Source organism: Neopelma chrysocephalum, unplaced genomic scaffold, assembly GCF_003984885.1.
Source record: "Neopelma chrysocephalum unplaced genomic scaffold, ASM398488v2 Primary Assembly neopelma1_96942, whole genome shotgun sequence".
NCBI lineage: Eukaryota > Metazoa > Chordata > Aves > Passeriformes > Pipridae > Neopelma > Neopelma chrysocephalum.
The window spans coordinates 697,812-714,071 of NW_020925585.1; the positions used below are offsets into that span (position 1 = coordinate 697,812).

At 41.2% G+C, this 16,260-nt stretch overlaps 1 protein-coding gene across 2 annotated transcripts; it reads right to left on the minus strand.

Annotated features, from left to right (window-relative positions):
• Positions 1–357: 357 nt before the first annotated feature.
• LOX (lysyl oxidase) lies at positions 358–14,267 on the minus strand. Of its 2 annotated transcripts, XM_027670876.1 has the most exons (7): positions 13,075–14,267; positions 12,485–12,593; positions 11,048–11,185; positions 8,676–8,832; positions 6,225–6,320; positions 5,943–6,058; positions 358–4,140 (listed from the first exon to the last, which is right to left on the minus strand). In XM_027670876.1, exons 1-7 carry the CDS (start codon positions 13,796–13,798, stop codon positions 4,134–4,136), a joined length of 1,347 nt encoding a protein of 448 aa, XP_027526677.1. In that variant the 5' UTR covers positions 13,799–14,267; the 3' UTR covers positions 358–4,133. The 2 variants fall into 2 exon arrangements, with proteins under 2 accessions (XP_027526677.1, XP_027526678.1); XM_027670877.1 differs by lacking the exon at positions 358–4,140 and having other exon boundaries at positions 5,939–6,058.
• Between the last annotated feature and the right edge of the window lie 1,993 nt (positions 14,268–16,260).

Sequence of the window (16,260 nt, forward strand, 5' to 3'; positions counted from 1 at the left end):
AGAGTACATAGACTTTCTACCATGTACTGTTCAAATGTTCTTCCCATGAAAGTACAATTTTTGGAGCAGAAATTCTGAAAGTGATTTCTGAGTTCCTGCTTTTACAAAGACAGACAATATGGTAAGGAAATCCTGTATCCAGATGAACCAAATGCCTTGTCCTGTTTAGCCTTCACATGTTAATCCTTTGTGTAGTGTGAGGAGTAATTTTTCTTTCTTGTTTCTAACTTGTGACTTTTTTTCTGAGACCATGTCAGCATGACAAAATCTTCCTCGTTTTTCTACAGATATAACAACCTTAAATCTCATAAAGAGATGGATCTGGCCTATACAGTAAGTATAATACTTCAACAAGTAGAACGCTTGAAACATTTTATTCAAGTCATTTTCACATAAACTTGCAACCATAATACGGGCATGTAACACAAGAATATGAAAGTGCAATGAAGAATACAAAGCTAGTGCCTGAATATTATAAATTAGAGCTCTTCAGGTAAAGATGCAAAGTTACTGAAATTAAGACTCTTGGAAGAAAGGTGAAGGAAATAACGAAAAACCTTCTAAAAAGTTGCAAAAACAAGTGGCATTTCACTGTATCTGTAGCATTAGTTGCATAATAAAAACCTCCCAATAACATACTCTTTGGTTTTAATTCAAGTTAAAATCTTTCAGCACCTTTTAGGATTTGGAGAAAATGAAAATGCCTTGTCGGCATAAGTGTGAGACACAGGATAAACCACTTTTCAATGTCTCATTTGTGAAACTCACCCTGCTGGTTTTGAATGAGCACACTGCAAACAATGCATGAATGACTATAAGAAGGTACATTTGGTGTTTGCACTCATTCAATCCTGCCCAGTAAACTCTAGAGCAGAGAGAAAATGAGTAGACTTTAGTAACACAAAAACATAATCTACACAATATGTTGGTTCCATTGGTGACCAATCTGTCATTTTTGTTACACTTTTGTCTAGAAATATGCAAATATCAAATGTGTTTCAGGATTAAAAAAAAAATATATAACAAACCCCTCCTGTAATGAACCTGACATACAACATATTCATTACAGGCAATTTTTATGTTAAGATCTGAAATGTGGGAGGTAATTGCTTCACATACATTTTTACAATCTGACTTTTCAGAAGAAATTTGAGACTGCAAGACAGCAAATTTATACTAGAAATCTCACAAAATTTAAATCTGATTTTTCTCCTACTGAGACCAATGGCAAGATGCCTTTCAAAGATGATGGGAATCAACCCAATGTCTCGTGAAATGGGATCCAAATATAATTTGCTGTAAAAACAAAAGCTTTTATCAAAACAGTTTTATAAATGTTTTTTCAACAAAAATGCACATAATCCCATAATTATTTTCCAGTATGAAAAAAGTAAGTTAAGGTGTCTGGGTCAAATCTGCAGAGCCAAGATACTGAAAATACTGGTTGGCACTCCCCTATTTAGAACTTCTACACATGCTATGTAATAAACTCTTCTACTGCGTTGTGATTTACCATAGACAGGGTTAAAGTCACATTCCTTTTTTTTTTTAATCCTAAAATCCCTTGTTTTTCTAAATAGACTGTTCATGTTATCTTAGGCAGTTTTTGTGCTATTGTACATCAATGTAATGTTGCTTAACACACATTTAAAAACAAATACAATATTTTGCTACGGAAAAAAAAGCTACATTTTTGTAGCTACAATATCCCCAAGATTCAAAGTTACAGCGTTCAACACCTTTCTGAACCTGGCCATTTCCACTTGCTCCACCTACACAGATGCTCAAGGCCTTTTGGCTGCTTGCTGACTTCAGTGGAGTTCTGCAAGTAGTTTGGGTACAGTCATGTGAGCAGATTCCTGTCTCATGAGGCAGGGGATAATCTCGCTTTCTGCAGCTGCTCTGTTTCCCATTAGTGCTCTCATATCCCACATTCAGCATCAGGCACAATGAGGTACGAGCACACAACCTCTTGCCAGGAAGAAGCTCATGCCCACAGCCTAGCTTCCATTCAGTAGCTTTTGTGTCCATTGCCCAAGCTGCTCTCAGGACTTTCACCCCAGTTTTGACCTAAGTCTATAGAAAGGTGAATGCGCTTGCATACCTCAACACCTCTTAAACTTAAAAGCTCTTTGGGCTGAGATTTCAGAAGCCTAGACTTTGAACACACCCTCATTTTTGCAGACATATGTAACAAATGGCTTTCTAATAAATCAAGTTTCCAAATTTTGCTTCTGTTCATTGCCCATACTGGTTACTGATTGCCAAAATGGATCTCGCACCAAACAAAAAGGGACCTGCAGGTATAAATGGTATTCATTCTACACCCTCTCCCACTGGTGGATAGTAATCACCAGGTTGCTGGTTCTTAGGTCCTTTTTAAGTTCTAGTTGTGCAAATTTGTAACCAAGTTATGATTAAGATGGAAATACTTTATAATCAGGAAATAAATATATGTACTAAAGAACAGCTGATCCTTAAAGGATATTATGGCAATTCATCAAACATCCAAATTAAATCTATAGGGTTCCAATGCATAAAATATTTCCAAATACTGCCTGAAATATTCTCAGTGATAATATAGTGATAACAAAAAATACTCCATACTCCTCAGATTTTTAAATTTTTAACTATTTTCAATAGCACAACTATTTTTCATTTTTTTTTAATATATTGAGCTTTCCCTGTTTCATTAGGTGTTTTGAACTGATCACATTTAACCAATGCCAATCAATAATTCTAGGTTACATTGATTCAAAGGTAGATCCTTATTTTACATGATCAGAAATCTTCTGAAAAAAACGCCAGATCCCCTTGTGATATGTCATTTCACAGTTTAAAACAAAAATCACAGCTACTGTAGCTTACAGCAGGGTGCACTGCAAAAGCAAAATAATTTTGGGATGGGAGGAGAAGGAGTAGTGTACCCAGCACCAGTTAAGCAGTTCAAAAAAAACATTAATTTGAGCTTGAAGTTTTTCCCCTTAACAATGTTGTATTTGGTTCCTGAATAGCCTAAAATAGGATGTTAATATACTGACTTTTGTTCTCCCTCTCTATATAGTATATTTTCAACTTCATTATTTTGAATACTGAGATACACATTTTTAAAGTCAACTACAGTACTTAAGGGGGAAGCAGGTAGTAGGCTTTTTCACACTAAAAATACTTCATTAAGATTCTGACCTACTTCTCTTTGTGGTGCCACCTGAGTTAATTGCCAGTATTATTTTGATGGTTAATCTGTTCAAGTTGAATGTTTCTCACAGATGACCACATCAGGGGCTCTTCTTCATCTCCAAGAGCCCATTTCTTGATAGGTATTATTTTTATCCGCATTAATTTTGCGGAAGTCTTTTAAAAGTCCCACCTTGAAAAATCTCTTGAACATAGAAAGGTGGGTAAGTTTTTTAACTAATTTTCACAGAGGAAAGGTGTATTTCAAAACCCCAACTGTTTTTCACTTAAGAAAATGGAAAAACTTCTAATGTATTAAAAATGTAAACGTAACTTTTCTTGCAGGGGTATAACTGATATATATAATATATATGTATTTCTCTGCTATATGTTAATATTCCTTGAAAACTGAACATACTTCTCTCATTCATATCAATGTGTTCTAGCAAGTATTTTTAATGGTACTGTATCATTACTCTTAAGCTGGTTTTCATTATGGTATTTTCTGAGATAGCTGACATTAGTACTTTCTCTTGCATTTTATTTGATTCATATTGCATACTTTTTTTCTACCTTTTAAAATATGTTCAACTCATTCACCAGTTATATTACCACTGAAGCCTATTATCATCTAAACTCCAAATTTCAAGGAGCTAAGACATGGTCAGGTTTTTATGAATGAGTTAGATTTTCAAAATGTAAAATATCTGTGCATTAATCACCAATTCCACACATTTCAATAGTAATACAAGTAATGTCAATTTAAATTCTTAAACTCCAGTAAAGTTTTGGTTGAGAAGCTGCTGGAGTGCTTCGAAATCATATAAGGTGTGTGGGTGTATGTATGTATGTTCTGTAGTTTTGTTTCTATAGTGTTTGCATCCTATTGAAGTTTATATAATGATACTTCAGTTCAAAACATTTGGCACCATCTCATCCATTTTCTTGTACCTTGCTCAGTATCTGTGAAAAGAAAAGAAATAATTTTGTGCAGGTGACCAAGCAGGTACAAAAAGAATATCTGCTAAGTACTCATTTATCAGCTTGAAGGCACAAGTCAGCAAACAGTTAAGAGAAATTTTGTTTCCTCACCCTGCATGAATATATGTACATTATATATATACAGAGAGAGAGAAAGAGAGAGAGAGAGGGTGGTTTATCCTGGAGAAAAGGACACTCGGGGAGACCTTATTGCTCTCTACAACTATCTGAAAGGAGGCTGTAGGGAGGTGGGGGTCGGTCTCTTCTCTCAGGTAACAAGTCACAGGACAAGAGGAAATGGCCTCAACTTGCATCAGGAGCGGTTTAGATTAGATATTAGGAAAAAATATTTCACACAAATTGTTGCAAAACATTGGAACAGACTGCTCAAGGAAGTGGTGTCGTCATCATCACTTAAAGTGTTCAAAAAAACATGTGAATATGGCACTTGAGGACATGGTTTAATAGTGAACATGGTGGTCGTAGGTTGATAGTTGGACTTGATGATCTTGAAAGTCTTTTCCAACCTTAATAATTCTTTTACTCTCTGTACTCCATAACATTTTCAGAGATAAGATGGGGAGACTAGAAGTTAAAAGTATGAAGCATAAGTTTCCCTTCCACATGAATGTGAGCAGATGCAGTATTCCAAGAAGGAGAAATCAGTCCTGTTACATAGAAATGCTTGAAAAGCTCCTGCCTTAGGTCCACCAAAAATAATCTCTCACGACCTGCAGAACACCTATTCTTTTTTCCTCCTTTTCGTGAAGTCTGACCAACACACAGCAAGAACAGAGGACTTTGCTGAAGCCATTTTACTTGTCATGAGTATGATCAAAATGTGATTACAAATACAAATCTCCACACTGGCATGAAAAAACATTCCTCCCTTTAGCCTCATTTAACTACTGATTTCCTAATGCAAAGTAAGGAATTAATATTTTACAAGCTAATTAAGCTAGTCACATTAATTCAGTGTATTTGTTTCACTGATGCTGTTCTATAAGACTACACTGGTCATCTATTTTACTTTTCATTTACTGCTCTGGAATTTATTTCATATAAAGCTCTATAAAATGTTAATACTCCTTATGCAATCCAAATGAAATCACTTGATGAATATTTTGGATGAGCAACTAAAATATTATCCTGAGAACTGCTTACCTCTCTGTTACAGAAGACTGCTTTGTGTGTGTGCGTATTTGACAGATACTAAGGTACGGTAGATCTACCATGAGGTCATTTATTAAATGAATTTTCTTTTTTGGAGAAAAGATTTTAAAGATACATTTGGCCTTGTTTAAACTTTTGAAGAACTAAACTGTAGATAGAGTGTGTGTGAAAGAACTGTTTCAGGGAGGATGGCTGCTGTGTAAGCAGCAGCAGCAGCAAAGTAACATACATGTGTGGGATTTTACAGAATGTCTTAAGAGCTCTGTAACTGCTAAACAGTTCTGTGTGGGCGGCATAAATGGGTAGCGAATGATCACAGAAAGGTTCTAGTGCAAATACAAGGAAGGTGTGAGCCAGAGCAGCCCAGACATTAAGAGCAATTTTGAAAGTGCTATATATTCTGATGGCACAAGTGCAAGAGCAAAATTCCCACAAACTTCTAAATTCCTGAAACCCCAGAAACAAAATACTGAAGAAATTAATATCAGTAGAACTAATAGTGGAAGTTATTTTCTTCAAGATAAAGTAAATCTCTAAGCTTTATAAATCTGTTTGTCAACTTCACTACAATGAATCTAAGACAGTGACAGAAAACAAAGGAAAGTACTTACGGTGAAATTGTGCAGCCAGAGGCATATGCATGGTGGCCTGTATAGCGTATATCACAGCGCACTATATTGTTGGAGTAATCGGATTCAGGCACCAAATAGCTGGGGTTTACACTCACCTTAAGGGGAGAAGGCATAGTGTTTATCTATTTCCAGGTTTCAGCTGCTCACATACATTCAAAAGGATGTATGCTTATGATTTGCTTCTTTAAAAAGCAAACAAAACCAAAAAAAACCCAAACAAACAAACAAAAACCCACACCTCACCACTCCCAATACACTTACCTTCAGAATGTAGTTTCCGGGTTTTACATCTGTAATATCAATCCACTGGCAATCTATGTCAGCATTGTAAGTGTCGTAACAGCCAGGGCTCAGACCCTTAAAAATGAAGTTAAGGTGGATGTAAGGAAAAAATTAATCATTAGGAATAGTAACATTCTAGACATTAGGGACACTCAGACTGAAGTTCACTTAACCATCGCACTTCACTAAGAAAATTAACTCAGAAAATTAGTCTTGTTTTTTCTTGGCGTTTTATTTGTGTATCTAAAGTAGAATACCTAAGTCAAACATACCATTTTGATAGACTGCACTTTATTACTTTTTTACTAAAGAGAAAACATCTATAATATTTACAGTTGCTCATCTGTGAGATATCTGTATTTTATTATCACTTGTTACAGTACTCCTTTCATGTAAAGACTGTTATTATTTCCTGTTCTTTACATAAGATGAGAATAAGTATCTGTAAATCTCAAGTAAATCACTTCTGGGGTCCTTGAATACAAACCCGATCACCATGCTGGAACCTCTCTCTCTACCCTTAGGAATGATGCAACTTCTTGCTATGGATGTACTCTGCCAAAGTGCCAACTTTGAACAGTAGACTCAAGAGCTATTTTCACATTGAGTTTTGCATGGAAATGGTGTCTCTTCAGGCATACAGTAGCACAAGATTCTGAGGGAACTGAAAATGTAGCATTTCTTCCAGATGAATCTTTTCTGAAAAATTCTTTGTTGTTAGGAACATCAGTAAGAATCCCTAACTATGAACGTATCAGTGGTTCAAATCTGGTGTCTTTAACTGTGTCCAACACAGATTGCTCTAGACAAAGCTGATCTGTTCTGGCAACACACAGAGTGCAGAAAACCCAAGTCCTGTAGGAATTCCCTCTTGACCCAGCATGTATGTGCCAAGTCTGAGGCTGGAGGAAAGTTTTACAGTCCAATTACAAACCCCTGAAACATGGGCTTCCAGTGGAAACACTGACACAGCCATGATTCTAGTGACACAAATACCCCAGCTGTAAAATACATATGTTGCTTAGTTAGATGTCATAGTCTACGAAGGAGAAAAGATATTTATAAAACCTCTTCAAAGCCTTTATGTATTGCACATCATTCATTATAGTTAAAATTTGAATGTGGACACGTCAGCCAGTGAAGCATACCTGTTATTTCTCTGTGATAAAATAACTACCTCCTAGATTAAAAGCTGCAGAATAAGGGATACAGATGTACGTGTAAGTATGGCCACATTGAGTTAAACTACAGATCCATCAAGCTCAGTGTCATGTCTCTGACAATGGTCAGCACCATATGCTTGAGGACAAAAGAACCTAAGAAATGGGATGAGTAATGTCAGGCAAATTCCTTCCACCAGGCATTTAACTGTATTTAAGACATGGGGTACCATCAGATTTTTTTTGTGTTTAATAGCGACCATTATTTTGTCTGAATTTTTCTTGAACACGTGTAAATATTTTTGATCTCTGCAACATCTAGGGCAAGGCATTTAATACTTTATTCATGTGTCAAAAGAGTACTCCTTTCTGTTTTAAAGCTGTTGTCTAGCAGGTCTTAAACTCTTGTATTGTGAGAAAGAATAAATATCAACAATTTCCTCTTTCAATCCAGGACCGCTCAAGTTTCATTCTTATTTGGTTTTCCAAATGGAAAAAAAAGTCAATGAAATCTCTTAGCCATACTACATTGCTGATCATCCTTGTTCTCCTGTGGTTGGCTGGTTTGGATTTTTTAAGCTTTTCTGCAGCATTTTTGAGAGATGGTGATGCAATATTCAAGGTAGGAGTCTTTCAAGGATTTTTTTGTCTTAATGTTTCATTCCATTTTTCATCTGTTCCTTTAATGAGCCCTAGCATCTGGCTTTACATTTGTACATGGCCCATCATAATGTTCACATGGCTGCCATTCTCTTTATATCTTTTATGCCTTAAATACAGGCATAAAATAATGCTGTAAGATTTCTGCGTCAGACTGCCAGCCAGTAGCAATAGGTACTAAGGGAATCCAGAACCTTACAGCTTCAGACTCTGAAAGGGTGAAAATATTAGTGCTGAACTCTAGGACCAGCCAAGGATATAACTGAGCAGTTGTGGGGGGATGGACATTGGAGCGAGTTCTTTACTGGCTGTCTTGAGTTCCCTTTAGCTCGCTTGTCTGGACCTATAGCCACAAGAACTTGTGGTGTGTTTTCATAGAGTTCATTTAGCAGTAGTGCTAACTTAATGAGTGTCAGTGCATTTTACTGAGAAACCCAGTTAGCAGCACCTGGGTAAATTATAAGTCTCCAAGATGGTATCCTGGCCTCTGACAGGAAGTTCAGAAGTTAGTTAGGTCGTCAGTTAATTTAGGGAGTCAGATGATTAGCAGAAAAGTTACCCAAATATAGACTAGAGGAGGAAAAAAACTTGTCTCCAAACCGACTCTTACCTGTGTATGTGCTGTGCATGCATACCGTCTATAATATCCATAATCACAGGAGGTATCTTCAAGACAGAAACTTGCTTTGTGTCCTTCAGCAACTTTCCTGTGTGAGCTCGCATCCAACAAGTCATAGTGGCTGAATTCATCCATGCTGTGATAATGTCTGTTAAGCCATAGATACATTATTAGAGATGGATCAGATCGTATAAATAACATTTTAACATATTCCTATTTGATCTACCTCCTGTTAAATGTGGCCAAATTTTATTTGTTAAACAAAATCTGTGCATTATTATACTTTCATATTACTGGCTACTCAATTATTTTTATTACTCTGATTTTCAATTACTACATGCCATCTTCTGTAAATAAATAATAGATTTTAATTTGTCATGGGAAAGATTCCATAGCAGCACTGTTTTTCCAAAATTTCCTGTTTCAGCTCTTTTCCAATAACAATAGCAAGTATTAAGTAGTTCATATTTGAATTGTATATCTTAAACTGCCTTTAGCCAGAATTTCACTAGGAATGCTTACCTTACATACTGTAAATTCCAGGGAAGTTTGCTACTTGCTAGCAAAACCCCAACAATTTACTTTCACATTTCGGTGGCCCTCAATCAATGTAACACATTTATAACAGTGGTGAAAACAAAATCTGCGTAAAGAAATGGACTTCTGCGTACTGGCAATGCAGATTTCATTCCATGTCAACTCTTTTTGCAGTCTGTACTTAATGTCATCTCTATTTCAAAAGTGTGTATGCTTTTGATCTGGGCAAAGTGATGCATTTTTTTTGCTCTCACACAAAGTGAGTTCAGGCTCTTACTGTAGAGTTCAACATCTATTATTCTTGTAATTCCACTTTTTCTAAACTACACTTGTCTTATCTACCTTCACTATATCTTTGGCTGCTGTTACTTACGAATGCCTTCAGCTCAAGAGGTATATGAAAAAAGTCTAATTAAACAGAATTCAAATGTATTGGTGAAACAAAACAGCACACAAGTCTCACAAGCATGTGCATCGAGAACACTAAAACCAGTCCACAGATGATGATGACTAACACTGAAGTCTGATGGCTAGCCAAACTAATTGGCAGTTGCAGTTCATTTCCAAATGAGCTTGTTTCACTGTTATGGAAATGATCACGAGAGATGCATTTTTTTGTGGCAATGTATGTTCTGTCCAAGAACTGAATCAACATCAGAGACACTTTACATCTGGACAGCAATAGCTGGGCTGTTGTGGCAGAGCAAGAAATTGCTCTTCTGCAAATGGAAGATTTCAATTGGTCTCTCCATTTCATCTATTTATCAGCTTTTTAAGCACTAGAGTTGGGGTATTTTTGTTATTGGTGATTGATTTTTTTCAGGAATGGGGGTTAACTAAAGCATTTTTAGAGGCTTTCTTGTTTGATTTTATTTATTTTTAGCTCTTTTTATCCTTACAAGATTTATAAACTGATAATACTAGTCTTTTTTTGAAAGAATTTGTTCTAACGATACTGATTTTTCATTCAGTACTTAAAGCCTCTGAAGGCTCAGAGGCCTTCAGATCAAGCCCACATTGCATACCATTTTTTTTAAAGAATAATATTAAGTTATCATTTATGTACCTGTAGCAGCAGAGTTGTATTTTAAATAAGGTGGAAGTAACTATTCTAAGTACTACTATTTTACAACTGGTTCTGCTGTGAAATAGCAAAAAATACAACAAACCTGAAAACTGCTGAATGTGAGTTTTCTGAAAAGATACAAGTTTGCTGTGTTACTTGCTCCCAGAATGTTGAAAATGTCCTACTTCATTTGCCTTTCCATGTTTCCAACAATTATGCTATTTTTAGAGCTTTGCTGCTGTGTCAAAGTATCATCATCTGATAAGGATATTATTGATAATAGGATCAATCAACTCAGTAGCTTTTCAATTCCATATTGATCAGAGCATTCAAGAACCATCTCATGAAATTCAGGTCAAGAGGTATGGGTCACTGTTTACAATAGTATATCATTGGGACCATGCTAGTAGATGTACATTTTAGGGTTTCCATTTATTTTAACATGATTGGGACTTTTATTAACTGGTTACACTTAAATGTAACTGGACTATAATCTACATCAAAACTGGATTGAGACTCGAATTTTTAAATAATTTAGACTTTGTATGAGTTTCTTACATAAGCTTCATATCCCTTTTGGTTTCATGTGTCTATAAAAAGAGTAATTACCACTACATAAAATGTATCAGGCAGTAAAAGGCTGAAGTTTCTTCATGGCTTCTCTCTGCTTCACTGCAGTTTCAGAAAATGTCACCTTATAAGTGACAATTTGTTAGTGAAAAACATAGTTAGAAGATTTCATACTGATCAGTTTACTCACTGGTGACAGCTATGCCACTCCCATGAATAGCGGGGTCTGCTGGGCAGAAAATCTGATGTGCCTTGATTTTTCACTCTTTGGGGGAATCTCAGGAGCACCCGATTGTCATAGTCTCTGACATCTGCTCGATAAGCTGAACTGCAATAATGGAAAAAAAGAAAAAAATGTGCAAGTATATGCAAGAAACATTTTAAAAAACACTTTCTATTGTCTCAGAAGTAACTGACAGCAGAGGTCTTTTCAGCCCCCTTAAACTTCATGCATTGGAGGTTCACAGGAATTCCATATGGTGTGGAAATGCCTGGTGTCAGACTAAGACCTGAGTAAGATTCAGATCTACTTCTAATATTCTAAATGGAAGTTTGACCACTGATTGAGTCCATCTATAAAGCAGATCTCTGCTAAACTGTAAAATTACTCTGGTACCAAAATTACAATTCATCAATTGCTGTTAACAGAAATAACTCCCTGTGTATGTAAGATCACACAACAGTTGTTTGATTCTGTTGTAAAAAGTATATATATATATATATATATATATGAACAGGTTGTATTATCCTATTTCACATAGCTATTATCTACAGTCTTTTAAATACTGGAATATTTTAATCAACTGATAGCTAGCAAGAACATTTCAATTAGTATTCACTGTGAATCTAGCATAAAAATACTGCTTCCTATGTCATGTTTTCTTTTTCCAGCAAGTGAACGAAGAGCATGACCCTGGAAAAAGTCTGATATGAATTAATGATGCTGGTAAATATATAAATCTGTTTTAAATGATAAGGTATCAAACAAGTTAAAATGGTTAAAAACAGCTATACTGATTTCTTTCCAAACAAAACAGGAAAAATCCCTCTCTGCCAACTGGACAAAATCAAACTTCATAGCAAAGCTGTTATTTCAACCCCTTAAGAGACTTTGAAACACTTTTCAGGGAGATTTTAGTTTTAAGAGACATTACAAGGCATAGGCCCAGAAAAAATTAGCTTGTTATAATTTTAATAGTAACTTGTGCTGGTTAAGAATAGGTTTTTGTTTTGTCTTTTTTTAGTGGAGTTGCATGTGATCTTATGGGATTAGAGGAGGGAGATGAAAACCACCTGATTCAAATAGGTTTTTTAGCTGCCTCCATTTCACAAAATTCAGATATATTCAAATGAGCCTGACAATAGAAATGTGTAATATAACTTTTGACAATGTGCAGGTTTTTCAAAAGATCTGTAGCTTGTCTCTCTAGTATGGCAGTATTGCTTTCTGATGTGTATACCCCACCATCTGCCACAAGCTTGGAAGAAGGTTTCAAACTGGCTTGTGTTTCCTTGGGCCTCCAACCTCACTCTTCTCCACTCTTCACCATGTTCACAGGTACTCCACAGTGGACACAGAAGCGCAAGAACTCACAGTGGATGGGCAAAAGCCTGAGGTGATGCCTACCTTGCCAAGCAGTTCTCCTCGGCAGCACATCTCAAGTTATACATGGACATTCTCTGGACATATGTGGACGCCTGGATGTAATAGGGATCCGGGACTAAGTCAGGGAGACCTGCAGTTCATCAAACCAACCACATAACAGCAAGATCAACCCAGGACACGTTTGCAGACATTTGGCTACCATCCCAATCGTTAGAAGCCGTCGTTTTGTTACGGACCCCTGCCCTCCGTTAACCTCGCTCTCCTCCCCTTTGCTCAGGCTCTTCGGCTTTTCCCAAAGACCACATCGCAAGCACGACGCCCGGAATCCCGCGGTGGGCTAATCGACGTGCCCTCCGCGGCTCCCCGCTCTTCCAGCCGCGGGGACCGCGGGCCGCTGGGATTCCCGCCGGGCTTTCCGCCGGGATTCCCGCGGGCCGGGAGCCGGGTGATCGCCCGCCTGGTCGGGTTTTGCCCCAGGAGGGGGGCTGGCAGCGCCGGCGACCCCCGCAGCGCATCCCGCCGGGACCGGCGTGCGCGGGAGCTAGCGGGGCGGTGCGACGGGGCCGGGAGGGACGGGCCGGGCCGGGACGGGCGGGAAGGAGGGCTCTTACCGTACTGGAAGTAGCCGGTGCCGTAGCCAGGTCTGTACCTGCTGCCCTGGCGGGGCCTCTCATAGGTGTCATAATAGTTGTAGTAAGGGTTATCGTCCGTGTACTTGTAGGGGTTGTAGGGGTCGTCTCCTACCATGACATCTTCCCGCCCGGGCCTGAAGTTGCTGAGGGGCGGCAGCCCGCCGGCCCTGGTGCTGCTCCCGTTGCCGTCCGTGCCGGGGCCGCCGGCGGGGCTGGCGGGGGCGCTGGGTCGTGGCGCCCCCGAGGAGGCGCTCCTGGCCGCGGGGGTGGCGAGCGCTTGGCTCCGCTGCCCGGCGGCGGCGCGGCCTCCGGAGGAAGGCTGGTAGCCGGCCTGGAACCAGTGCCGAGCACCGGAGCCACCCCGGGTGCCGGCGGCGGGCGGGGGCTGTGGCTGCGCGGCGGCGGCGCGGGTGGCGGCTCTGCGGGGTAGCGCCGTCCCGTTGTTCCTCAGCAGCAGGATGGGGCTGCCCGCCGCCTCCGCCGCCTGCCTGCGCCGCGGGGGCTGGTACTGGGAGCCCAGGCTGAGCAGGCTGTACACCTGCCCGTTGTTCTCCCACTGGATCCGCTGCCTCCAGCCGGCGGGGGGCGGCGGGGGATCCCGGCGCAGCGGCTGCTGTTGCTGGCAGCCGGCAGGCCACAGGCAGCTCCAGTAGATGCACGCGAGGAGCTGGGCGAGCCGGAGCCCCGGCGGCGCGAATCGCATCTTCTCCTCTTTCCTAGGAGCCGGCGAGAAGAGAGATACGGGAGAAACCGGGGGGGAGGGGGCCGAGCGGAGAGAGAGGGGCTCCTTTCCTGCTGGGGATGGGGCGGGGTGGTGCGGGAGGACGGGGAGTGCGGGCTGCACCTCTGGAAGGGTCAGGCGGGGTCTCAAGCGCTGCGGCACCCGGGCGGTGCCATCGGGCAGGTCGGGCCGTCGGAAAGGAAACGCGGCCCGGGGGAGGCGGCGGGAGCGGCTTTTCTTCTCCCCAGTATTTATAGGCGAGGGGATGCGAATGGGAGCCGGAGCAAACAATCAGCCTCTCATCGTCCTTCGGCCCGCGCTGGTGTCTGGAGCGAGGGAAGGAGGAGGAGGAGGAGGAGGAGAGACCAGGGACTTTAAACTTGCTGGCACGCTCGCAAAGTTACACAAGCCCCGCTGGCTGGGCTGGCTGCGCCCCCGCCATTTGTTCACGTAATGCGGCTGGAAACGTGCGGCCCTGACAGTTCCCCCCACGGCCGCCCCCCGCCCGCCCGCCCCGTGCGGGGGCGGCCCGGGGGGAACGGGGCGGCTCGGGCCGGCGCGTCGGCGGGGGCTCCCCATCCTCCCTCCCTGCCTGCCTCCCCCCCTCCTTGCCTACCTCCCCCCTCCTTCCCTGCCTGTCTCCCCCCGCGCCCCGAGCCGCGCCGAGCCGTGCCGAGCCGAGCCTGCGGCGGGCGGGCGCGCTCAGACACACGTAGGCTGCCAGAGTATGCCGTGGGGCAGCGCCAAAGTATGCAAAGGAAAAATGCTATTAGCTCATCAGCACTGGAGAGACTAAAAACGGGGTGACGGGGAGGGGGAAGGGGCCGCTGGCGATAGAGGAAACATGTTTCTGGAAAATGTGCTGGCCGGCACATCTCCCGGGCTGGAGCAGCTGCTGGGGACCTTCGTCTCAGCGCTGAGTAACGGTCGGATCCCCTTAATGACCTCTTAATTAGAAGAAAACCTCCATCAAATAAACTCTTGACTATTGACTTTTGGGTTTTGTGCGTATGAGTCACACGAGAAATATACTGGCGATGCTCCTCCCGGAGTAAGTTTTCATTGAAAAGTGAAATTTCACATGGGAGAGGCTTAGCCCCGTCACCAGAACAAATAAACCGAGTTCGGGCAGTGTCTCCCCAAAACTGTGCTGGGGAAGAAGAGCAGACTGTGGCCTGAAAGCCTCTCCCTCCCTTCCTGCTTTTACAAGAGTTCATCAAGGCTATGTTTTGATAAGTCCAATCACCCAGCAAGGCAAAAGAATTAAGGTCCGTGGATTTCTGCCAAAACTCCTTTTGGTTGTATTTTTCCAGGGGCTGTTTGCTTATGAATACTTGCAAAGGAACTGAGAAAAATACACAAAAGTCCTCCTTCACCAGAAGTGTGGTGGTGAGGATATTTCTTAAGTGATTCCTGACAAAGATGATCAGCCCGGGGTTGGAGGTTTTTACCCTACTCAGGTAGATTCAAGGCACTTTCCAACCACTGCCGGCCTCCCCAGATCAGGTTAATAAACTATCTGTTATTGGCCAGGTGGATATCTGCCACTACCTTTTGTTGTTCTCCAGTCATTTGTTGTATTGTAGTTTATTTTAATTGCATATTACTTCAAATGGTTCACATTTAATAATTGAAAAACAGCAAAATGCAGTCCTGCATTGTGGCTGTGATGGACTGTGAATGCTGATTTACACTGCTGTCGAATTATTAGTGTTAGCACTTGTCTTTAAAGCACTTTCACCACCCTGAAATCAGTGATGCCACCCTGAGTGTCAAAGTTCTCCCTGTGGAGAGGTGGGCTATTGGCAGTGACCAGCGCCTGGCACCAGCTGCTCAGCAGAGCAAGCTTGCTTGCCCTGGTCTCCATCTTAGGAGACAAGTGTGCAGTCCTGTGGACTTCATTTCCCTCCAGTCACCCAAACAACCTAGAGGATTAAAATCACTGGGAAATCAGCAGTTAACTGAAAAAAATCTCAGTCTGGAGAATACTGAGGAACACAGGGAGGTACCCATCAAAGACAGCAAAGTCTTCTTACTTGAGAATCCATCCAATAGCAAAGTGGGTGCTTGTTATCATTACTAGCCAGCACCAGGCTGGTGGGGAGCATCTGCTGGACTGGGCCCCCAACTAGAGCAGTAACTGGTGTCTTTCCACAAGCAGATTGTTCATGATGGTCCGGCTTGGAGCTAGTTAGGGTTGGGCAGCCTTCTACAGATGTGATTGGATTTGGGTTCTCTTATTCATCATATTTGCAGGCTGCTCATTTCCTCTGATCTTTCTCATTGTAGCTTTGAAAACATTATTCTCCATTTAAGAGTTTGCCCAGAACAATCAGTGACTAAGACTGAGTAAAATGGAAAGGTTGAAGTTAGGGAAAATGCAACACTGAAGGAATGAGGTTTCTGTCTTTCTAATCTTCCTCTAGATCTTACTAGTGTTACAA